The sequence below is a fragment of the Solanum lycopersicum genome, chromosome 3 (assembly GCF_036512215.1).
Source record: "Solanum lycopersicum chromosome 3, SLM_r2.1".
Classification (NCBI taxonomy): domain Eukaryota; kingdom Viridiplantae; phylum Streptophyta; class Magnoliopsida; order Solanales; family Solanaceae; genus Solanum; species Solanum lycopersicum.
In genome coordinates, this window is record NC_090802.1 from 64,106,918 (window position 1) to 64,131,635 (window position 24,718).

General features: G+C 33.5%; 4 protein-coding genes across 5 annotated transcripts; all 4 read right to left on the reverse strand.

Moving 5' to 3' along the window:
• Positions 1-716: 716 nt before the first annotated feature.
• On the reverse strand, positions 717-8,413 carry LOC101265320 (dual specificity protein phosphatase PHS1). The gene is made up of 11 exons (XM_004235792.5): positions 8,066-8,413; positions 7,747-7,821; positions 7,532-7,665; positions 6,289-6,493; positions 5,713-5,889; positions 5,459-5,619; positions 3,631-4,717; positions 2,816-2,962; positions 2,497-2,724; positions 1,664-1,821; positions 717-1,412 (listed from the first exon to the last, which is right to left on the reverse strand). The coding sequence occupies exons 1-11, from the start codon at positions 8,102-8,104 to the stop codon at positions 1,046-1,048; spliced, it is 2,778 nt and encodes a 925-aa protein (XP_004235840.1). The 5' UTR covers positions 8,105-8,413; the 3' UTR covers positions 717-1,045.
• A 1,757-nt stretch (positions 8,414-10,170) lies between these two features.
• On the reverse strand, positions 10,171-11,185 carry LOC104646567 (ATP-dependent Clp protease ATP-binding subunit ClpA homolog CD4A, chloroplastic-like). The gene is made up of 3 exons (XM_010320363.4): positions 11,080-11,185; positions 10,482-10,962; positions 10,171-10,385 (listed from the first exon to the last, which is right to left on the reverse strand). Exons 2-3 carry the CDS (start codon positions 10,953-10,955, stop codon positions 10,266-10,268), a joined length of 594 nt encoding a protein of 197 aa, XP_010318665.1. The 5' UTR covers positions 10,956-10,962; positions 11,080-11,185; the 3' UTR covers positions 10,171-10,265.
• Positions 11,186-13,864: 2,679 nt separating this feature from the next.
• LOC101265627 (serine carboxypeptidase-like 45) lies at positions 13,865-17,896 on the reverse strand. Of its 2 annotated transcripts, XM_069295373.1 has the most exons (11): positions 17,782-17,896; positions 16,980-17,220; positions 16,786-16,887; positions 16,591-16,686; positions 16,054-16,146; positions 15,876-15,955; positions 15,456-15,737; positions 15,243-15,367; positions 14,706-14,798; positions 14,479-14,596; positions 13,865-14,300 (listed from the first exon to the last, which is right to left on the reverse strand). In XM_069295373.1, the coding sequence occupies exons 1-11, from the start codon at positions 17,782-17,784 to the stop codon at positions 14,151-14,153; spliced, it is 1,383 nt and encodes a 460-aa protein (XP_069151474.1). In that variant the 5' UTR covers positions 17,785-17,896; the 3' UTR covers positions 13,865-14,150. The 2 variants fall into 2 exon arrangements, with proteins under 2 accessions (XP_069151474.1, XP_004235841.1); XM_004235793.5 differs by lacking the exon at positions 17,782-17,896 and having other exon boundaries at positions 16,980-17,523.
• A 2,360-nt stretch (positions 17,897-20,256) lies between these two features.
• Positions 20,257-23,783, reverse strand: LOC101264710 (DNA-directed RNA polymerase V subunit 7). Its single transcript, XM_004235790.4, has 2 exons — positions 23,660-23,783; positions 20,257-21,093 (listed from the first exon to the last, which is right to left on the reverse strand). Exon 2 carries the CDS (start codon positions 21,081-21,083, stop codon positions 20,541-20,543), a length of 543 nt encoding a protein of 180 aa, XP_004235838.1. The 5' UTR covers positions 21,084-21,093; positions 23,660-23,783; the 3' UTR covers positions 20,257-20,540.
• Positions 23,784-24,718: the final 935 nt, after the last annotated feature.

Genomic DNA, 24,718 nt, shown 5'->3' on the forward strand with positions numbered 1-24,718 from the left:
AGAATTTGTTACTCGAGAATAAAATAAATATAGAATTGTACTATCTTTTTTGAGACGGATTAAAAAGAAATTTTTGTCATATAAATGAAATAAACGAAGTATATAATATCCAATTATTTTAAAGTTCTAAATAATACTTTTTTAGGAGTTTCATGCTTTGTATAGTGTATATATAGATAGATAGATATAAATTATACACATATTTAATTAATGTTTTTTTTTAATACTTCATCTGTGGTCACTTCAAATATAATTTTTCTAATAAAAATAATTGTTTTTATTTAATTATTTAATTTATGAAATGTTTAAGACTCACTTAAAATACAATTTTTCTATTAAAAATAAAAATTTATTTTGAAATCTTTAATTAACGATCTGAAAATTCTTTTCAAGAATCTTGGAAGATTTTTTCTTTTTTTTGTCAAATTTTCCTGATTTATTAGAAAAAGATTGTGAAAATTTGTAATGAGTAGATCCTATGGTTGCTTATATTTGGAGTGACAATAACACTTTCGTTTTGTTTTTAGTTTAAGATTCAAGCCCTTGTTTGTTATTCACGTCACCTTTTTTTTTTTTTTTTACAGAAAAGAAAAATAACAACAAATATACTGGTAAACACATGAATTAATGATTTACATTTTAATGGTCAGACACAAATAATGTAGTAGTTGCGTAGATGTTAGAAATTAAGGTACTAATTACGTATAAAATTAACATTTCTCATTGGAAAAATACATCTTCATTTGCTTTACGTAACAGGAAGGAAAAAACAATCCATCCTTCTACACATTGTTAAAGACCAAAATTAGTACAACAACAAATGTGTCAACCTCAAAGACAAAACACATTGTGGTGTTAAGGTCAACAACATGCACAACATGACTACTTTTCACCCTCGACTTACCATGGCTTAGGTAGGGCTAATAAACATTCTTTTACACTACTTGTACATGTTTTACCTTGTTTGCTTGATATTGGAAGTAGATAATCATGGGAAAGATATTGAGCTTCATGTTGGTCAGGCCAGCAGAGCAGACTATGAACCTTAGGATTCGAATTCTTCAATCATGGAAGATTGTCTCTGAGTAGGGCTGACACTTCCACCTCGACTTATTTTGAGTGCATCTAATGCCTTCTGTATCTCCATGTTCATAGCACTGTCTACACTTCCAGATGATAGTTTCTTGTGTGCTTTCTGCAAATGAAGTTTAAGCGAACTGCTGCTCAAGCCAGCGTTCTTTCCACAGATGGGGCAAACCTTCATGATTGGCTTCCGTTGTTGCCATTCCATAGAAACCTTACCATGCAACTTGCGATCTAGGTCCAAAAGAATCTTTGCAAAGCCATCATTAGGTTGGGCTCGGCGATGAACTCGTCTCAATGTATTCCATGCCTTCAACAAAGTAAACTTCCTGCACCATATAATCTTTCCATTATGAAATTTCTTGCATAATTCCCCGACAAAATGGCATTACTAATCTAAACGCCCATTTCTAATAGGCAACTCGTCTAACTACTTCTGAAAATGACAGCAAGCTTACTAAAGAACTTTCTATGCAGAATAATACCAAGTGTTGAGAGACTGGGTCACTCAGAAATATTTTTGTTCTTTACAGAACATGAGTTGATTCATAAACGATTCATGAAATTTTGCGGCACTTACTTCCTGAGCATTAAATAAGCGAGAACTACTGTAGCACTCCTGCTTCTCCCTTCAAAGCAATGAACCAGAACCTTCCCACCCTTTTCTTCAACATGGTCGATAAAATTGTGTGCTTCTTCAAAGAGAGCACTGATATTAGAATCTTCATCATCACATATCTGCTCATAAAAAAAAAGTATCAACGGATATGCAACCTTCAGCTACTATATAACAAACATAAGAGTCGGACAGCATCAAATTACATTAGAGAATTTCTGAAAAAATAAAATGCCATAAACAGATTACTCCCTCGGTTTCAGATTACTTGGCCCATGTTGATTTGACACACCCCATAAGAAAGCTTTTATTAGGGGTGTATTTTATTAAACTAACCTTTTTAATGATACTTGAAAAATGTAAATTTGGCTATCATTCATACTAAGGGCAGAAAGGAAAATATAATAAAACACTCTTGATTTTTCTAAGTTGGACAAGTAAAATTGAACATCTATTTTTGGTCTAGGGGCCAAAACGTAGGGAGTACTTCAGTTGCTAATATAAAAACATCAGTAAAAAACAAGAACTACTTCCTCCAGCATCAGAGATTAAAAGTTTTTAGGATAATTGTTTTATAGTATGGAAGAAAAACAGGTTCAGTTAAGTAGCCACAAGATGAAGACTCAAAAAATTTAGGAGAATTTTAGCACCTTCATTGCTTAAGAGACAGATTTAAATTTGTCAGGCTATATGAAACACAAAGGCTTAACATAAAATTTAAAGCCAGATTTTAGCCAGCATGAAAAATAAAAATCCAACAAAGGCAATAAGGCTTATAGAGAGATTTGAGCACTTACAGAAAAGTTTTTATATTCAAACAAATCAGGAAACTGGGAATCTGACTGCCCAGTTTCATTTGCACACAAACATAAGATATGTGTGATTCCTATATGTTGCAGTGTGTGTACAGATCTAGCAGCAAGTGCCCCACCGATAAACAGACTGCCTGAGATTGCAGATGGTTTTTCTGTATTTGCTGCATCAAAAATCAATGATATCCTTTCCAGAATGTGCTCAAGCCTGACCTATAAGTTACAGAATTTAGAAAAGGATTACAACAAAGACAAACTCGGGTGTCAAGTGTCTTAAGAGACATGCTGAGTAGAAGATTGGCACCTTCAGCTCATAAGCATCGACCACATAATTACTATCACTTCCTTCAAAGAAACCTGTATTAAAATTGTTTTCCTGGCACATTTTAATTGCATCGCTTTTAAGCATCTCAGTCCATTGCTCCAATTCTTTATTTAATTCTGCATCTACCTGAAAAAGAGAGGCAAATGATTTTAATTGGGAGAAGGAGCTTCGTGGCTTAGGGTTTTCTTTTAATAGAAGATCTCCAGAACAGTATATAAAGTCATGCCACAACAAATGACAGACAGGAAAGGAACATTAACCAGGATATGAAAGAATTTTGTGCCAAGATAAAATAAAATTGTTAAGACATATTTCATATGCAAATACACATCATAATGTTTATGGAAAGCAGCTGTTGTAATAAAGAGTTAGTCGCAGAAAATCAAGTAATATCAAGAGAAGCCACTCAAACTACTTTTTTTAGTGAATCACCAAACTTAGCACAATTACCGTCCTTTCCTCCGTTAATAGGAAACTTGACACACATTATCTGGCACCAAACAAGTTTCATTAAACTAATAAGATAATAAGTATAATAAATACCTAAATACTAGTACTCTAGCACAAACACCGTCCTTTTTCCCTGTTCATAGGAAACTTGCCACACATCCTCTTTAGATTTTAGTACCCAAAGGAATATTATTAACCATTACATAATTAATACCGGGAAAGAGAATTTCTTGTCTAAATTTGGAAAACCACATAATAATCTTATCAACTCTTTTCACTTTCTTGTTGGAGTAAAGTCGTCTTTAGTGTTTTGTCAAGAGAAATATTCAATGTACATCACAAACCTTAGCAAATTTGTGAAAGTCACGGAGTTTTGATGTCAAGCGGAGACTACGAAGTGGTTCACCACTGCTCTTATGGCACTTCCCTTGGCTATCACGTGAATTAGGAGAAACCATAGAATCCAAACTATCTCTGCATCCAGAGGATGAAGGTCTAGGAGCTGTTCTCTGACACTCAGATTCGTTCGAATCCAAATAGGTATCACTTGGCACCCGTTCTTTGCTTGGTGTTGAAGGACAATGTCCTACAAAACCAGCAGATTGTGATGGCGACTCAGGAATTACCATGTCTTCTTTCTCAAGATCGCCAGCAGAAGCTCTGTTGATAACACCAAGAAATACTCGAAAGACGCTATCTAGTTTCTGATGAAGGGTGAGAAGGAATATATGAAATCCCTGCAAGTCACGCAAAGCTGCTCTAAATCCAATCCGAAATTCATGCCCTATTGAAGCCAAGTCAGCTGCCTGATTGTTGTTCATTGCATCAGAAGCCTCCGGAGAAGATCCTAATTTTCCTCCTGTAATCTCATATAATAATTTTGAAGCGTACTCAGGACTGTTAATAAGGAGCTCAACCAGCTTAGGATAATTTTCTTGATCACTTGCACGCTTTCCTGCAGGTGGTCTTCGGGGAACCCCAGAGTCTATAGCTACAACGTGAAAATACATACATGTTGTCTCATTCGAAGTTTGACTTACACTCAGATTGCAGGATTTGGGAGATTCTGTAATGTCAGATAGGTCAGAACTCTGTGATATTAATCCTGGGTTAGGAGTGCTTATTCTGCTATCTACAGAATTAGCTCTTCTTTCTTTCTGAAGTGCCCTAATCACTCTCGGCCTATATCTATCAATTGCAGAATCAAAGGCTGCTGCTAATGCATCCATGTTCACAGAACTCACTTTATCAGCTAACAATAAGTTTGCAGGATTTCCGCGCCATCTCAGATGGCGACATGGAAGTCGATCTTCATTTCTTATGACAAGATCCAACATCAAAACCCTACCTAGGGCAGCTGCAGTCCTTTCTCCTGCTTCTCGTGAATCAAATGCATTTGAGCTCTCCAATAGAGGGGACCCATGGATGTAACTGAAATAGCAGGTCATAAAAGCAATAAAAGTATCAAAATATAATTTTAGCATCATATAACATTGCCTTAGACCAGAACTAACTGTATCATTTGTGACAGAGAAAGGGGAAATGTAACACAAGTACTTCTCAAAGTGGTCCCTGTCCTAGTGCATCAAAAAATTGTGCAAAGCACCAAACTGTAGATCATCTAACTTGGTATTCCACTCCACTTTCCTACCTTTGCCTCCTTCATCTTTAACTATTTCCTCTAAGTTGTTTTCATAATCATTAAATTAAATATTCCAAATAATTGATTTAGTAATATATTCAAGCTAAACAGTAAAAAACATATATATGTATGCATCAAATCATGATTATGTGTTAGTATGCATTGGTAGACCATTCATACAAATACAAGAATGAAGCAACGAGATGCTTCTCATTCCACAAGGAGGCATCAGCTGAGAGAAAAGATTGCCAAATCCCGCAACAGCTCCTCGGTTTTGGCTTAGGCTTTCTAAGTGAGGCCTAATTTGATAAGATTTACAACCTAAAAAGAGCAAAACTATCTATCAAATAAATTCTTTTCCCATAGTAAGTAACAGCCTCTTGATTATATTCTCATAATTTTCAAATTGCGTTCATCTAAATTACCATCTTTCTCAGGCACTAATCCACCAGCAAAGGGATGTTAAGAAACAGGGTAATTAATGCAAATGTGCTCTAATGCTCCACAAAAAGATCAAGTTGCATACGCACTTCATTAGCAAAAGGCACCGGCTTAGCTCAAGAGCTTCCAGAAGTTCTGAACACGTCATTTCCACAATCTCGTCACCTTCTGAAATAGCTGCATCTTTTGCTTTTTCTGCAGCTTCCTTGATCTGTAACCACTCTGGACTACAGTTATGAATAACCCTGGCCTGCAATATTTGGATACATAGTTAATGATATGACCTACAAAATCTAGCTGATTAAACATATAAACAAAAACAACGAAAGTGAAAAGGAACGACTTGTGGAGTTTGGACACCTAGCCACTTTGCAAATTCATAGCCAAGACGTTCTGATTGTGTTGCCATCCTTGAAGAGGATATCTTTATAACAGCTGCAGCTTCCTTTGGAGAAGCATCATCGTTTTCAAGTTCATTAAATAGCGCAAAAAACACAACACCTCCAGAATTTACAGTCACCTGTGTTCAGTTGACATGAGCAAATAATTATTAAGAACACAACAATAATGTAAAATGCTCAAACTGTGGACAGAATGTGTAGTTGACTTTCCCTTTGCCAATCCGTTCTTGTTTGTGGTAAATATTAAAAGTTGATTTTACACCAGAAGTTCATTACTTTCTTTAATTCCCTCTCATACCAGAAAGTATGTTCAGTTGAAAATGATGCATAAGATAATCAATATCAAGAAGTTCGTTGGTAAAAGAAAAGTTTAAGGAACTTAAAAAGAAAAAAGAGTTAGATGATTAAGGATAATGCTACAACTATTTATTTTGGCCATACTATACTTGTTGCAGTCAATTCTACATCTTATTCAGGCAATCACGTACTGAAGAAACATAATGTCAAAACTGAAATACCTCTAATGCTTTATTAGTTTCATCCTCGGACTGTTCAGTACTACTATTGTGCTCCGTGTGGTGAAGAGAAGACAGCATGTTCCACGAAAAGGTGCTTGATTCAATGTCCGAAACCGCAGCTTTTCCAAGTCTCTCCCATAAACTTACTTCTGTTGTTGGCTCAGATGGTAGGGGATCAATCTGATCAAGACTCAACTCTTCTGCACTGAACAAGAATTATACTGGAGCTACATTATGGTTGTAGTTTGTGCTTTATTCGTTTATAAAGCTCAACTAGTCCATGCAATTATTTGCACAATAGACTGAAAGAAGAATAAAAATTCCTATACATTTAAGAATAGGGCCCACAACAACAGCTAAGACTTTGCTCTCATCTGAAAATTTTTCATGAAACAAAGGTGTGTTATAACATGTGTCACTCATTTAATCTCAACATTTAAAGGAAAAACACAGTTCCCATTCTTCCACTTTTTTAAGAAGTGTCAACATTGTTCTAGACTCTCACGCAAAAAGAAACTTCATCCCTCAACTTGAAGAAGCTTAGCAGCTACCACAGGAGAAAAGGCTTCTACCAAATTTAGGTACTTATTTTTCACTTGATTTCCTTGTGAAGAAGTAGATAAAAGACAGATAGGAGATCTTTTCACATGCTCCAAGTCCTATGTATAGAAACAGAACATGAATAAGCCAACTTACAACTTCCTCCATTGCATTAGGCACTTTTTCCTTTTTGTACGATTTAAAAGAACGACATATTTCTATATTTGAAAATTCTTTAACATTCTAATTTAGTCCTTACAATATCCTCTTGGGGAATTGAAGTTGCATCTGTTGATAACACGATACCATGGGTACTTTCATTTGGGAGTGTTCTCTATCTTTGCATTATGTATGAAAAGACTTTCTTTTTTTTCTTGAACTTCAAATCAAGTTGCACCACCATATAGAATGAAACCGATGTAATAATAACTTTCACCACGGATGTCTATAATTAATTATAGCTCTAGGCTGCATATACTCTAGTACAATATAATAACGAATTTCAAGGAAGACAACTCAAATCAGGCTAAAAGAATCAAAATCACTAATATCAAATCTCATTTAATGCTTTTCTTTCACAGTGGACTATAGGGAATGTGTGCTCCCAGTACACAATAGTTGGCTAATAGCTTGAGTAAGCAAGTTTTCTTTGATCAATAACGTTAGTAAGCATCAATCTAAATGATCATTTGCTACCACCAACCTTAATGGCATGCTATCAGCTCGTCTAGGGAATCCGGAAGAGCGGTACTTGCTGCTACGTTTACGGACCAGCTCAAGCCATTGGGCGAACCGATACGCCGGCCCTGCAGTGATATCCCCCAACATATACAGCACCTGCAAAACAACAATGTTCCATCCACCCTTCAGTTATCCAATCCCCCAAACTTCAAAAAAGCAATTAACAATGAAACTGACCCGAGAAGTGACAGTGAGGGGCAACGGGGCCTCAGGCTCGTCCGATCCCAGATCGAAATCTTTCTCCTCTTCTCTCTGCATATACATAACTTCTTCCCACTTATAAGCAATATACAAATCGACAGAACCCAGATCTATATAATTCAATACACACACATACTGCAACTACAGTAAAACTAAAAGCTCATAATGATTAAAGTGCCATGTCTATATCTATATGGGTAGGGTTTCTTTTAAATTTTTTTTTGTGAAAAAAGGGGACATGGGTGTTGTTGATTTGAATATAAATAGGTAATAATGTGAAGGAAAGAGAGCGTGCCTGAAGAGAGTACATGTCTTCTTGATTCTCATTGGTCATTGCTTTACTTTTCTTTGAAAAAGCAAAGTAAAATTTGCCGCTTTTTGTGGGTCGTTGAGAATTTGAGAGAATAGGGTGGTAAGTGGGGTTCAAGATCAATCAAAGCTGTTTAGCAGAGAGCGCTTTTCATGGAGATTTTAGATCGAAACTCAGGTGGGTCGCTTCCTTTTTTTTTAGTCGACAGTGATGATGACACACTCACAGTCGAATGCAGTCCACGGCGAATCTAGAAATTTTGCTTAATGATATCGAAATGTTACTATGCAAATATATAATTTTTCGACACTGGGGTTTGAGTTAGCCGTGTGTAAAAATTGATTTGATTGATAAATGAGTTGATAAAAATGTTATTGATTTATTGTTTTTGGGTATTAAATTAACGATTTTTAAATGTAAAAAGAAATTATTGGGTTATTGGATTAGTATTTATTTTTAATATTGGATAAATACATAACCCATTAAGATTAATAATTTACTATTTTTACTTGTGCGTATATATTAATCTCAATATCTTATTAGTTATTCCTTTCGTTTCAAAAAGAATGTTAACATTTCCTTTTTACTCTGTTTAAAAAAATGAACTCTTTCCTTTTTTGGCAACACTTTAACTTTAACTTTTTATAAATCACAAGATTAAAGGATATTTAGATACATTTGACATAACTTTAATTTAGAACCATAAAATTACTCTGTTTCAAATTAAACTAGACGATTCTTTTTTAAATGGAAGGAGTTATATCTTTGTTCTTTTGCCTTCAATTCACCCTTAACAATGACTTTGATTTCACAATTCGCATTATACAACATGTTAAAATCTAAAATAAGAACCTTATTCTTCTTAATTTCTCTTTGTGTTATACTTGTATATTTCTTTTCATATTTGTTATTAGTATTTTTGTTTTATGAGTACTTGTGAAGTTACATTATTGTGTTTTAGCATCAAATCTATTAGAAAAGTAATATATTTGTTTTATAAGTATTGTCTTATTGTTTAAATTGAAAATCAAACTATCAAGGATCAAATTGATAAAAAATATCTTATTGATTTGGTTATTGGTCTATAACAGATTTAAAAATCAAAAACCGATAAATTAATAATATATAAAACGAACTGAACCAATAAATCGAACCAATAATACATAAGTCATTATAGAAGTAAAATTTTTACGCTCATGAGACTTCATATTCTCCAAAAATGATGGTTTGAGTATTTCTTATCATAATTTGAGATTTTTTTAAATACCAAAATCAAAGACTAGTTCACTATCAGTTTAATTTTTTTATTGAATTAATATTCTCCAGTTTCATGTAATGATATGATATCATGATTCCATGTCGCATGGATAAACATGCGCGTCCTAGACTTTTTGATATTATAGTCTTAAACTAAAGATATATAGAAGACATCAAAATATGTTTTATTCATGTAGTCTTTGATATTTAATAAATTATTATAACGAATAGTTTGGGTTAAATCTTTAAAGAAGCTAGAAACCATTGTTTGATAAACCTAGCTAATATTAGGTAGTGTAAAGGTTGTGCCTCGCCTCAACTAAGGCTGACAATTGGACAGGACAGGGTCAAACAGACAGGTTTTATCGGAACCGATATCGATACCGGATTTTCTTATCGGTATCAGGTCTTACCAAAACCAAATTTACCGAAAAACCCAACATTTTTCATCCGATCCCTTAGTAACCGGGTTGGATCGGATCGAAACAGGTCTTACTGGATTAGATAAAAAATCATTATCAATTAGACAAAGTCTACTTTTTAAATAATCAACTGCTCTTAAATTATTAGAAGCATTATCTAAAGTGACACTCATTATTTTATCACATAATCCATAATATTGCAAAAAAGAGTCTACTTTTGATGCTGTATAAGAATTCGTTTTAGTTTCTTCAACATATTTATACGCTAATATTTGTTTTTGCATGTTACATTTATGGTCGATCCAATGGACATTAAATGTAAAATAATCGTATTACCATTAGGACTACGTCTCATATCAAAAGTAATAGATAATCTACCATCGTAATAAGTAAATAAAAAAAATAACAATATTCTTTTTTAATATTTAAAAAAATCACTTTTAATTGTATTACTTGAAATTTGTTCATGCAAAGAGCTAAAACAGAAATTAGGTCCTACATCAAGATTAACACTTGAATACTTTGTTCAATATCAACCATATCAAAAAAAAAATATTTGGGCCAGGAGTTCCACCTCCAACACTAGCAGCAACACCCACATTACTCTTGCCAACCATCCTTAAGACCTGTTTGTTTATTTTTCAACAAAAAAAAGAGCGTAAACGATAACACAAACGGTAGAAAGATTTCCGATTAGACAAAGAAAACGTAAGACCACTTGCCTGATTGTAAATGTTATTGAGGTCATCAGCACCCAAGTTTTCAAGAACACGAGCAGCCATGCCAATAATCTTCTCTACTTCAATACGAGCATCATCTCTCAAATTAATTCCCATGGATTTAAGAACCTTAGCAACAATACCAGTTCCCTCACTAATAAGACCCAACAGAATCTGCTCTGTTCCGATTAAATTGTGACCTAGTCGCATGGCCTCATTTTGTCCAATTACTGCTTTATCAGACATTGCTTTTGGTACAATTCGAGACCGTTTGACAAAAGTTTCAGCAGATTTTGCATCTAATGCATTGCAGGCTCGCAGTCCTACAGAACTGTTGAGCTTGAAAGAAGGAAATTTTACATCACATATCATTCTAAAACTTGTTTGATTTTTCTGAGATCCATTGAATTGTTCATCCCTTCCATTCGCAGCAACGGAAGATGGAATGTTTATTGAATGAACTAAAGCTCTAGCCATAATGGACCTGCAAGATTTGCAAATCAGAAAATATCAACAAAAACAGTTGGATTCATTAAGTGAAAACATGAACAACAGAACAAAATTAGTTCAGAAACACTTGTTCAAAAATTCAAACACATACCCAGAATTTGAAAAGAACCCTAATACCAATCTGTGTTATTCACCGATGGGATTTGGTACAAGTTAAGTTTTTTCCTATAAATAAGGACTTTCTTTATTATAATTGGTCGTTAGGCGATTTTATTTTTATTTTAAGTCCATTAAGATTTTAATTTAATGAGTTAATTTGACTTGATACTATAAAGACGGAAAAAAATAGTAATATAAAATAAAATTGTTATTAAATATAATAATATCTCATTATTTTTAGGAAAAATTACTTGAGATGGTAAACTATACTAAGTAATTAATTATTAAGGATATAATTTAATTTATTTACTCAGTAATTATAGTTATGTAAGTAATTAATTATTAAGGGTATAATTTAATTTATTTACTCAGTAATTATAGTTATGCTTTTCTATATAATTTTATACAAAATTAATTTTATAGTTATGTGTATTATACTTCTTAGTTTTTCATATATATATATATATATATATATATATATATATATATATATTTTAAAAAAATCTTTTTTCTTATCAAATTACAAGTTCTTCAAAATCAGAATAAAAGATTCTTCTTCATCCGTGAAAATTACTTGCTTGAATATTGTGTATATAGTTGTTTTTACATCGAATTATTATATATAAAACTGATAAGGAATTTGCGTTGTTATATTCATATTTTAAGTTTTTTTTTGTATATTTAACTAGTTATATGTGTACATAAGTAATTACTTTAAAAATTGATACAATTATTTGTTTTAAATCACAAAATTTTTGTATTTTACGTTATTACATATACAAAACTGCTTCAGGAATTTGTGTGTATACAATTTATTTATACATATACAAGTGATATTCATTTTATTTACATTAATTTTAAATTCTAACTTCTAAACAAATACTTATTATTAAGGAGTTTCATGTTTTATTGAAGTTCTAAATATTGTTAGATTATACACATATTTAATTGAATTTTTTTTTCTTTACTAACCTTTTTGGTGATTTGGCTACTTTAATCCTTCCTTTCCTTTTCTATTCCGAGTACCTGCTGCCAAGTTTATAGGATGCTAAATTGTGTTTAGTTTAGAGTTCTTCATAGTTTTCAATAAGTAAGCAAGAGTTTGAATTTCGAAATCTCTGATTATGCATCGAAATATTCTTGACAAAACTCTTTTTTTCTTCTCTTTTGGAAAAATTTCCTATTGTGAAAACTTGGAACAAGTAGATCCTATGGTGCTTAACATTTGGAGTGACAATAACTTTTGTTTTGCTTATAGTTAAAGATTCAAGCCCTTTGTTTATTGTTCACGTCACCCATGCACACAGTATGACGCCTATCATAATTGTGGTGTTAGAATCAATTTATGCACGTTACAATTATTTTTCATCAAAATAGGTGTACCTGATATCTCGACCTATCGTGGCTTAGACCATCCAAGTTAGACGGGCTAATAAAGTCTATCCAATGTAAACTAGTGTAAATAGTTATTGAATTTGTTGATCAAGTTTATGTAAAAGTTATCTAAACGTAATTGCATGATATTTTCCATACGAGTGGAATTGGTAAACTGAAAAGTAAGACGAAGCAATAAATAAACACATTAGTCTAACTTTGACCTTTAACTTTCAAAATGCACAAATAAGCATTTTAACTATTCAACTTTTAAATAAATAAACACATTAGTCCTACATGACACAATACACGTAGGACACCACATATGACAAAAAATGACATGTAGAACATGTGTCTATTTGTTCAACTTTATACAAATTTAGGTGTCTATTTATGCACATCCAAAGTTGAAGAGCATAAATGTAGAGAAAAGGCATAAAAACACCACTGAAGTTGTTTTGAATTTTTAAAAAGACACCTTAACTTTGCGGACTTCCTATTACCCCACAAAAATATTGAATATCTTTGTAAAAGGACCATTTTGATTTATTTTCTTGCCATGTTTGTGAACACGCACATGACGCGCGTGAAGGTCCACTTTTGCTGTCAAAAATCAATTGAAAAGTGTCACGTTTTAATCATTTTCTTTATTAGTTATTTACCTCATCATCTTCCTCAAATTGGGTTACAACTGCCTCAAATGTGTTAAACTTAATTAATGACAGATTAAATATCATTAACACAAATTTACCTCATCATCTTCCTCAATGATGCTTTAATAATATGAATTAGAGTTTCGAAAAAATTATTATTGACAAATAGAATCACAAAAAAACTATTTATAAAAGATGTTTTAACAGAAAATAACTCATTAAATTGACACATCTCAAAAAAATTTCAAACTAGTAATATCAAGTTCAAATCTCCGTTGACTAATCAAAAGTGAATTGACGAAAATGGCAGTACGTGGAGAATTTGATAATGAAGAAGAAGAAGAAAGAGAATGAAGAAAGAGAACAGAGGAGGGTAATGAAGAAGAAGAAGAAAGAGAAGAAAGAAAGAGAAAAAGAAAAAGAAATGAAATTGATAAAATAAGAAAAATAAAAATAAAAATTAATACGTGGCAGATTATAATTGGTGTGTGATTGAACTTCTTTTCTTACAAGTGAGGATGGTTAAAAAATGGGATATTATGCCTAATTATGTAGAGTCAACTTATGCACATCACAACTATTTTTCACTAGTGTAGATACTTGATAACTCGGCCTACCATGGCTTAGACAGGCTAATAAACATTCTTTTTCACCACTTGTACATGTTTCAAGAAGGTAATATTATAACGAATAGTCTGAATCAATTCCCGAAGAAAGCTAGAAAGCGTTGTTTGATAAGCCTGCATAGTATTAGGTAGTGTAAAGGCTGTCCCTCAAATTCATTTAAACTTCACTAGTAAAGTCTGTCAAATGTAAACTAGTGAACAAATAGTTATTGGATTTGTTGATCAAGTTCATGTAAACAGCTATTCTAAACACAAATTAGGCTCTTAACTAACACTTGATACTTCTAATCTTCTTGGATTTCATCTTTGGGATAAACAAAAAATGAAGAACAAAAGCCAAAACAAAAGAAAGAAAGATCCTTTGACATTTAATGGTGAGGTGACAGAGCTATTTACATTATGGTGTCTTATCAGAAAACTTCAGGGAGTGGCTTGCCTTCAAGAAATGACTTGAATAACACAAGTGATCTCTCTGGCTGTGAGAAAGGAGCCTCATGAGAAGCACCTCTAATCGTCGCAAAGGAGAGGATATTATCATAAACATGTGTCCATCCACCAACCTAACACAGCAAAAAACAAAAAATGAAATGAACTTTTGCCTGAAAAACAGCAAATTGGACTCGATTAAATAAGACTGTTTAACTTCTATACATTAACAACGTAATTGCAGCCTTCTAATGAATTTTAAATTGCACCGTTAGTGGATGTATAAGTTTAAAATCCATGTATATATATTACCTGTTGTCCTGCAAACCAAACTCTATAGGGGACAGTTGTGTTCAGCTGCATCTGCCTTGCTAGTTGTTGAACAGTTGCTCGGCTTCCAATCAGTGGAACGACAGAATCTTGATCCCCGCTGTTTGTAAAGAGTTTCAAGAGTATTGGTGTTAGACGTCAAACGAATTGCCAGGTTCACATGAGGAATTAAGTACATGAAGGGACATTAGATGTAGCTGCATTTGTACCTATATATTAAGACTGGAATTCTTTCTTTGATAAGCGTTCCTATTATGGAGATAGTTGGTATCTCTATGTCAAGCAGTTGATAGTCCAAAATACTGTGGAAGCAATGAGAATTATCTGTTATTTAGGGAGTTGTGAACTTGCAAGTTATTATACCAGAGGCAATGGTCAATAAAAAACGCAAGACTAGATATGTTATTCTAACTCTTTAAGAATATCGCCAGGTGCACATTGGTCCTCCATAAGTAGTGGTTTTTTTTTGGAGGATCCTAACACAGGCGCAGTAGCACTTTTGGGGAGTCCGAGTAACATAGGAGACCAGAAGTTGGTGATTATTAATATGCCTGCTAAGTTGAAGCCAGTGGATTGATACGCTTCATATTCTGCTACGGATTCAAGTTATATACACTCATATGATAGCAATCTAGTTACCATTTTTCCAGGTTACAGATTAACTTATGACCTCATTGTGCGAATACTTTTTATTTGTCACTATGCTATTCGGCTGTTGATCGTTTTAGCAAAGCAAGAGCGCTTACCTGCTGCAAACAGACCATCTGTGTACTCCAACAAGCTCAGCATGAAGAGCCCTTTTCACATCTTTTCGGTTCAAGTAATTTACAACTTCATCTTCCACACATACATCTAACTTCTCGGAATTTTCCTGGTTATTAGTATCACTTTAGATAGTCCGTTTAACTGGATAACAACACGAAAGAAGCCCTACAAACAAACGGAGGAAGTACACTTACTTGAGGACTTATAATCTTGGACTGGGAGAGCACAGAGGAAATACAAACATCAAGGGTAACATCATACTTGTCCACAAACTTACTGGTTTCTCTACTCACTAAACTCATGACTCTCGAACAGATTGGGGATACAGTGTCCCTGTAGTACTCGCTAACATATCGAGAATAATTACAAGCAGAACTAAACATTCTGTATGTAGGATCTGATATTAGACCATGAGACCAGAAGTACTCTGCCCTCGAATTAAAATCAGTAGCGAATTCCAGAACCGGATTACCTAGCTGCAACGAAACGAAAAATTGAAAGAAGGGATTAAACAGAACTTTTCTTCTAAATATCTCAATAACATGTAACAGCAAACACAATGCATATAAGCAACAAAGAACTACATGTGATCTGCAACTTAAGGATAAACTTACAGCAATTCCTTTTAGATTGAATAGCTGCTGCTTCTTGTTAAATGCCATCATGAGCTTAGCTAGTTGAGGTACATAATGTCCTGTAATTAAACAAGCCAAAATGTGATTAACCAAGAACAAAAGACATAAAAATACCAAATAATTTTCCATCTATGGCACATATAAGGAACAATCTTACCTGCATAACTTTCGCCAGTTAGAAACAAATTGCTTTTTCTGTACTGTGGAAATTTATGGAACCAGCGTAGTAAGAAAACAACATTGTCCCTGGCTTAAGAATACAAAAAAGATAACAGCTTTAGAATGCACAGCATAAAGCAAGAAATTTTAAAAGTCAAAAAGGCTAAGTTCAATTTGGACAAACAAACAAGGATAAAAAAATCAGAAAGTTTTGCAGAATCCACATTAACAATAAAGAGGACTTGCTTTTCCTTTCCATTAAGTTGTAAGTTACTATTATATTGCTGAAGATCAGCAATCACAAGCTCATCATGAAAGTCAAAAAAGAAAAGATGAAAAGGAACAAGCTTTTCAGAAAATGAACCAATAGTTGGAATGCATGTTGAATTAATTCTTTATAGCTATGTTGCTCGGACTCTCCATAACTGATGCCGGTTACTCAAAAACTGCACTACTTTTGAAGGATCCGACATGTACCAGTAACCGTTTTCAAAGAGTCTGTCTGAGCAACATAGCTTGGGAGTGGCAATAATACCTGTTATTTCATCATTTACTGTCTCATAGGAAGAAGTATCAGATGAATAAGAGAAGCCAACTCCAATTGGGCTTTCCAAATACAACATGTTTGCCTCTGCAAATATTTCAAGAAAACACAATCATTTTCTACTTCCTATACAGTTACCAGAAGAAAAAAATGGGAAAATTTTCTTGAAAAATAATGTTATATCACCTTTGTTCCAACTGTGTTCATTTATAACAAGACCTTCTCCTCTTGGTCTAAATGGTCCATTTTCAGAAAATGCACCAACCCCAAGTGAAGAACATCCAGGTCCTGCATATACAAATTGCAAATACTCAAAAAAGATTGAAACTTTATCAAGAAAAAGAACACCCCAAAAACAAAAATGTCTTGAAATTGTATACCTCCATTCAACCACAAAACTAAAGGCTTTGAAGCTGGATCCGTTTCAGCTTCAACAAAATAGTAAAAAAGAGATCTTTGCTTCTTATCATCAACAGTAACATATCCTGAAAATTGTTGAAACCCCACTTGAGGTTGTCCAGGCAATTTAGTGATCTTGTCTGGATGAGGCAATGCAGACACAATTCCTACATAAGCATAAAGAAGAAAGAGAAAAACAGCCATAGCCATAGGTTTTGAAATCTGCAAATTCACAAGGAAAAGAAGAGATTGAAAGTCAAGTTATTACTAAAAGAGAGAGAATTATATATATAGTGTAGCCAGAGTCCGAATTAACTTTGACAGAACTCAGTAACTTTGATCCAAATTTTATGTTAACATATAAAAATACACTTTTTAAAGATCTAAGATTTATAAAATCAAAATTCCTAAGTTTGACATTTTTGTTAACACATAGCATGCCTAAACCAACATATCAATATCATAATAAAAGTTTTTATCATTTCTTGTCTGTAGTTACTGTAGGCATGGTAATATATTTGATGAGATAGAGACCAAAATGACCAGAGGGGAAATTCTTTTTAATTAGGTGGTGGCCTCCACTTTCCCTACCATGGGGCTAGTGTCAGCACTCAAAATTCTTCTTTATTCCTTCTCTTTCATTTTACAAGGTACTATATTTTTTATCCATTCTGAGAAAAATGAGACCTTTCTGTATTAGAGCAACTTCTCATTTTAATCTTTTATGAGAAGCTTACATAATTAAACAAATGATGCAGTACTATGTTACGATCAAATGCTTACCATCGTGCTAAAAGTTATAATTGTTAGCCAATGTGCAACTTTATTTCTTAAGTACGTAAATTAAGTAAGGGTCATTGTTCGATCATTACTCTGATTCAGACATATGCCCTTCATATCAATTTGATTGACACGGGCTTAAATATGTCTTTTAAATTGAAAAAAAATAAGAAACATAGAAAAAACGCTTTTTTTGCAACAGACTAAAAAGGAAATACGATGCGTAAATTGAGAGGGAGTATAAGTTTTAGGTTCCCAAGGGGCAAGATAATAAGTACAAAGTTAAAAACCAGCACATAGTAGGTTATCTTTTTGGGCAGGTAGCTAAAACACTGGAAAGGCATGTTTCTTTCTTGAAAGTAGCTTTAGAAGAACACTTTTCTATATCTCACTAAATGTATGAAAAATGAACATATATTATGGTGTCTAAGGAAAAAGAATAATTATTTTTTTGCTTCATCTTCAAGTAAAGAGCATGATGGATTATACTTTCTTTTCTTGCAAGAACTTATAAAGCTTTAGCAAATTTTACGAGCGTAAAATACATGTGCATTAATAAATATCAAATCGGCAAGTCTAAATCCTTAAAGTCATGATAATTCAAAATAATAATGAAAACAAAACATAGTTTAAATATAACACTTGTAAAAATGTAATTCAACTAAAAAATGAATTTACTTTTTTTTTACACACTTAGATAAACATTAGATAAAACAAATGGAAAATGATATGTGGTCCAATAAAATTAGTTAAATGAATGTATAAAAGTTGATAATGGAATGAATACACCTAAAATCAAATACATCAATCTTGTAGACATTTTCTTTATGTATTTATTAGGTTGAATGGATTATTATAATATATAGTTTTTGGCCACCACAAGAAAAAGGAGGTCTTATAATAATAATATATAGTATCATGATTTGTCAATTCACTTTTCACACACATTCACAAGAACCCATTATACCTTCTACTTCTAAGCCAGGTCCCCCCACCCCACCCCACCCCACCCCACCCCCACCCCCGCCCTACCCCACCCCAGTCCCCTACAACACAGAAAGAACCTTTACAAAAGTTACACTTACTTAAATCATTCCCTTTTCCCCACTTGCATAACTGCCCAAAAGCAGAGACAGATAGACATCTAAGGTTCCACTTTTTTATAATATTAGCAAAGTTAGAAATTTTTCGTTTAAATATTTTACGTATATAATATAAATTTTTAACGAAAGTTATTTAGTTATCTTACGATTTATGTGCCTTTGTCACTAGGTTTAGGACCCCTTCATGGTCCAATCTTTGTTTAGTGGACTAGCCAAGACAGAAATTTTACTGTTGCATTGCATTTGATGTTTCGAGTTAAAAGAAGATTCAATAATTTTATATAAAGACGTATATTGTATTTATATATACGATATAATTTTTTGATAAAAATAATTCTCGAACCATGCAACTCTACCATTGCCTCTTCTTTTCAGCTAAACATTAATAACACTTTAGAAAACCCCCACTTGGAAATTAGCTGTTAACACTTGAACACAAGTCAAAGACATCTTTTTGGTGCCATTTTTTCATACTCTAACCTTCCCTAACTAACTTAAGAAATATAGCGCACCTAATATGTTGACTTAATTTAATGTCAATGCATCACTTTTGGGCGGTAACAACGTTTTGATTTTATCATTCTACTTTTCAACGTAATAGACAATCTGCTATAACATTGCTAAATTTCAATAATAAGTTTTACGGTATCATCAACGTGTTACGTGTATAATTCATAAAAAAGAAGCGAAGAGTTGGTATGATTAGAAACTCCATCTAGATGTGATATATGAACATTTGACATTTTCCCCCAAAACAATATACATACAAGTATTTCCTACTAGTACTCCTTTTGTCTTAATAGTGCACCGAGTGACAAGTAAAAATGAACGGAGGGAGAAAAGATGAACAGTATCATCTTTCCAACAACAACAACAACAAAAGACATATTACATCTTCTGCACGCTCAAACATGATGTTCTTTTTTATGAATTTCATGCCAGTAATAATAATGTTTTCACAGAGACACTCATGAATTTTTCCACTTCCACTTGCACTCTTTCTTCAGCTGGGGTCTTTGACATGTCTTGTGTTGTTAAAAGACAACAGACACCCAATAAAATCTAAAATCAACTCAACTAACGCACCATTTCCTCAGAACAAAAAGGATACACAATGAAACATAAATCAACTCAACTAAAGCACCAAAATAGCATAAATCCGAAAGTTGCTTCTCAATGCACATATGACCAAAACATGTTCATGTTACACAAACAAGTTGGCCCCAGTAGGTTGTATGTATTCACAAGGGCACCCTCGGAAAAATATATACAGAAGATTCACATATGGTTACCCAAACGAACAAATCAATTAGAATACCAATACATACATTAAATCAAGAACCACTGACCAAATAATAAACACCATGCACCAAAATTTCTATCATTGAACGACTGATCATAACATTTTCAACACATAATAAATGAGTTCACATAGAGAGAAATCAGTCAAGAGAACTAGACACTTCAGAAAGGTATTTTGTTGGAAAGGTTTATCACCTTAACAAAAGGGCTCAAGGAACCAAAGACACTAAACAGAGGGTCAGCAATAACAAAAGAAAAAGTCAAAACAGTACTAAATACAGATATAGCTACAGAAGTTAGCTTCACATATCACTGGTCTATGTCTGAAATGAACCAACGGTGGTGATTAACCGAAATCTAAACAGCATTTTGTGAGATGGGTCCGAGGTAATCACCCTCCAAGCTCACAACAGCTTGGAATTCCTTCTCCGCCTCCACATACCTTGCTCCAACCACGATGAAACGCACCACAGTGTCTTTCTCAATTCTGGACATCTTCTCATTCATAAAGATGGGATTTTCTCCAGGCACATACTTGTAGTCAGCCATCTTCTGATGAGAGAGATATACCTTGTCTGTGGGGCCACATCTCAAGAAGACACCATGCTTCAAGATCTTTTCAACAACCCCATCTAAAATCTCTCCACGGAATATCTTGAAGGTAATGCAGCTGAACTCGACAGGGAAAAGCACATCACCAGTGTGTTCTCGAACTTTCCCTTCCCCAATCCTCTCCAATGTAGTAACAGCCATAAAGTAACCAAGACTTTTGGACGCCTTCTTCGAAGCGAAGTCATCCAGGAGGCGAATAACAATTGCCTTCTGAAGCATTAAACCTTCAACGTCAAGGTTCTCAGCAGGGATTATCACATTCCATGATAATTGAGATTTCAAAAACATTTTATATGACCTATCACAAATCAAAACACAGTTAGCTAACTTAGCTTTATCAAGGGAAATATGGGGCCTTACAAAGAAACCATGCAGTCATAGCAGTGCTAGTATAAAAGTTCAAGAAGACGTTTTTTTTTTAAAAAAATAAAAAAAAATGGTAACTTTTCAAGAAGACATTTTGAATTTCATATACCACAACCGCAAGAAATGCAGTGCACATCTACTAAAATTATCCATCAGGAGAAGATTTCTAATACCCACGAAGTCAGAAACATTAAGATGCAAAAGGTAGGAAACCAAAAGAGACAGAAGGGTACGTCAAATAAGGATTTTGCGTGTTGTGTTCTTAATTAGCAGTATCAGTCATCTTTCCCTCAAATAAGTTGCAGAGATTGGCTTGAAACATCACAGGCAAACATAGAAGACTATACAAGTTCACTCCTGTCAGATACTGTATCAGCTCATACAAGAATGCAGCAATCAGGCTGTGGCAACGTCGTTATTAATTAAATATTACAAACCCTCCTCCAACTCTAATAAAAGTATTTATACAAATTTGAAACACTTCTACAGATTAAAATTATAAGTGAATATCAGTAATATGTCTTAGTTGCGCGGACTCTTCACTTTTGATGCCGCACCAGTCTAGGATTCTTCAAAAATACACTACTTTTGGCAAATCCGACACGCACCCATTGGCATTTTTGAAGAGTTCGAGCAACATAACTAATAGCAGCAACTCCTTATTAGCTAAACTGAATGTTGGAGCAGAATGGTGAAATAGAGTTCCACTGACAAGGAAATAAACTTTTAAAAGAATCGAATCACTTTAGAAGCCAACTGCAGGTAAGTATTTATGCCCAGCATGAGTTGGTAACAACAACATACCCAATGTAATCTCAAAAGTAGGGTCTGGAAGGGTAGTGTGTACAGTGTACCCAAACCTTACTCCTACCTTTGGAGGTAGAGAGGATTTTTTCCGATAGACACTCTGCTCAAGAAAAAGCATAACACCCAGCACAAATTGGTAACTCAAGAAAAGAGGGGGGCAAAACCTTTTAGAACCAGTCTAATTAAACTTTCAAATTACTTTGTCATGTAGATAAAACGTAAATCCTTAATGAATAATACACATATCCATCCTTCCCCTAGGTTTTAGCCGATGTGTGAAAATCAACCTACCAAATGCCTCATATTTCAATCAGCTTCCTTTACAAACGTTTTCCGAGAGTCAAACAACAGCAACTCCTTATTAGCTAAACTGACTGTCGGAGCGGAATGATGAATCAGAGTTTCACTGACAAGGAAATAATTTTTTGAAAGAATCGGATCACTTTAGAAGCCAACTGCAGGTAAGTGTTTATGCCCAGCATGAGTTGGTAACAACAACATACTCAATGTAATCGGAAGGGTAGTGTGTACACAAACCTTACCCTGCCTTTGGAGGTAGGGAGGTTTTCCCGATAGACACTCTGCTCAAGAAAAAAGCATAACACCCAGCACATGGTAACTTAAGGAAATAGGGGGGCAAAACCTTTTAGAACCAGTCTAAGTTACTGCTTTCAAAAAAAAAAAAAACCTTTAAAACCAGTCTAATTTAACTTACAAAGTACTTTGTCAAGAAGATAAAATGCAAAACTGTAATGATTAATACACATATCCATCCTTCCCCTAGGTTTTAGGTGACATGTGAAAATCAACCTACCAAATGCCTCATATTTCAATCAGCTTCCTTTACAAACATTTTCCGAGAGTCAAACAACAGCAACTCCTTATTAGCTAAACTGACTGTAGGAGCAGAATGGTGAAACAGAGTTTCACTGACAAGGAAATAATTTTTTAAAAGAATCGGATCACTTTAGAAGCCAACTGCAGGTAAGTGTTTATGCCCAGCATGAGTTGGTAACAACAACATACCCAATGTAATCCCAAAAGTAGGGTCTGAGAAGGGTAGTGTGTACGCAAACCTTACCTCTGCCCTTGGAGGTAGAGAAGTTTTATCCGATAGACCCTCAGCTCAAGAAAAAAGCCTTACCCAGCACAAATTGAACTTGAGAAAAGAGGGGGTAGAACCTTTTAGAACCAGTCAAATTATACTTACATATTACATTTTTTAGTAGATAAAACTTAAATTCGTGATGAATCATACACATATCCATCCTTCCCCCTAGGTTTTGGGCAACATGTGAAAATCCACCAACCAAACTTCCTTCAAACATTTTCCGAGAGTCAAACAATACAAAATGCATAGACATGTCACAGAGACAACTACGGTAATATAAAAGTAAACATAGATAAGAAAAAGGAAACACCGAAAAACCTAAAACAATCCGATTAGGAAAACTTCCAATTATTAGGGTAAAATCTGCAGGGTTTCTGAAACAATTTTAGAATGATAACAAAAGATAAATTAGGACTTCACCTATGCTTTTGAGCTGCTACAGAGTGCACAAAATGAGCAAAAAAATGGAGAAAACTAGATTTATATTACAGTAGACTACATCATTGCATGATCGGAAAGCAACAAGTAAAGGAAACAAAAAAAAAAGAACCGGTGACGGCGGCACAGTAGTGTGACTAACCTTCGGCGGAGAAACCGGCGACGGAGAAGGTGAGGTACGGGAAGTTCAGTGAATGAGTTTAGCTTACTTGTGTTGATTATTTGTGCTATATTTAATTGATAAATTAATATTTATTAATTTAAAAATGATTTTTAAATTTGAAAAAGGTTAATTTAATTAAAATTATTTTATCTTATTAATTTATGTATCATAGTAATTGATTTCACATAAAATATCATATATAAAGTATAACGAATATATCATAAGCATTGTATCTTAGCTAGCGTTTGATCATAGATTTCCAAATATTCTTGGCAAATATTATTTGAGTGAAAATTTGGGTGAAATTTCACCATGTGTTTGGGCATAAAATTTGGGAAATATATTTCACCTTTTTAGAAAAATATGATTTATACACACAAGTTTTAAAAATTATCAAAACTAACTAAAAGTTTGTATTACAAGTCAATTGAATGTTAGTTACAACAATAACAAATAATGTCAATGACACTAAAGCCAATTTTTAATAATTTTCATCAACAATCATATCATTATTTAATATTCACTAAATATTTCATCACTATTTTGGTGTTCACGTAAAAAATGATATAATACAACGCAAGCAAATACTAGAGAGGGTGTTTTTGTAAAAGATAAAAGATTGGGGTAAAATTTTAATTTTTAAAATATCCCAAATAATGATATTTGGCCCAAATACTAGAAAAAACTAGTATTTGGAAATTTGGGATATTTGCCAAAAATATTTGCCAAATAATGACAAATGGTATGGACAAACATTATTTGCCAAATTTTTCCCAAATATTATTTGGAAAATTTATGGCCAAACGGGCCCTTATTTATTTCAATCTTGTGATGTGTGATAACAAGAGCTTTCAAGATATATTATCAAATATATTTTATCGTGAAATATTAAAAGGTTATGAAGTGGGACAAACTGATCCAATAAAAATAATGTTTTGAATGCTATCAATTTTGCAATTTCTATTTGGACAACAAATATTCAACAAGAGATAATAAAAAATTTTGACACAGTAAAATTCATTCGAGGTATGCAATCTC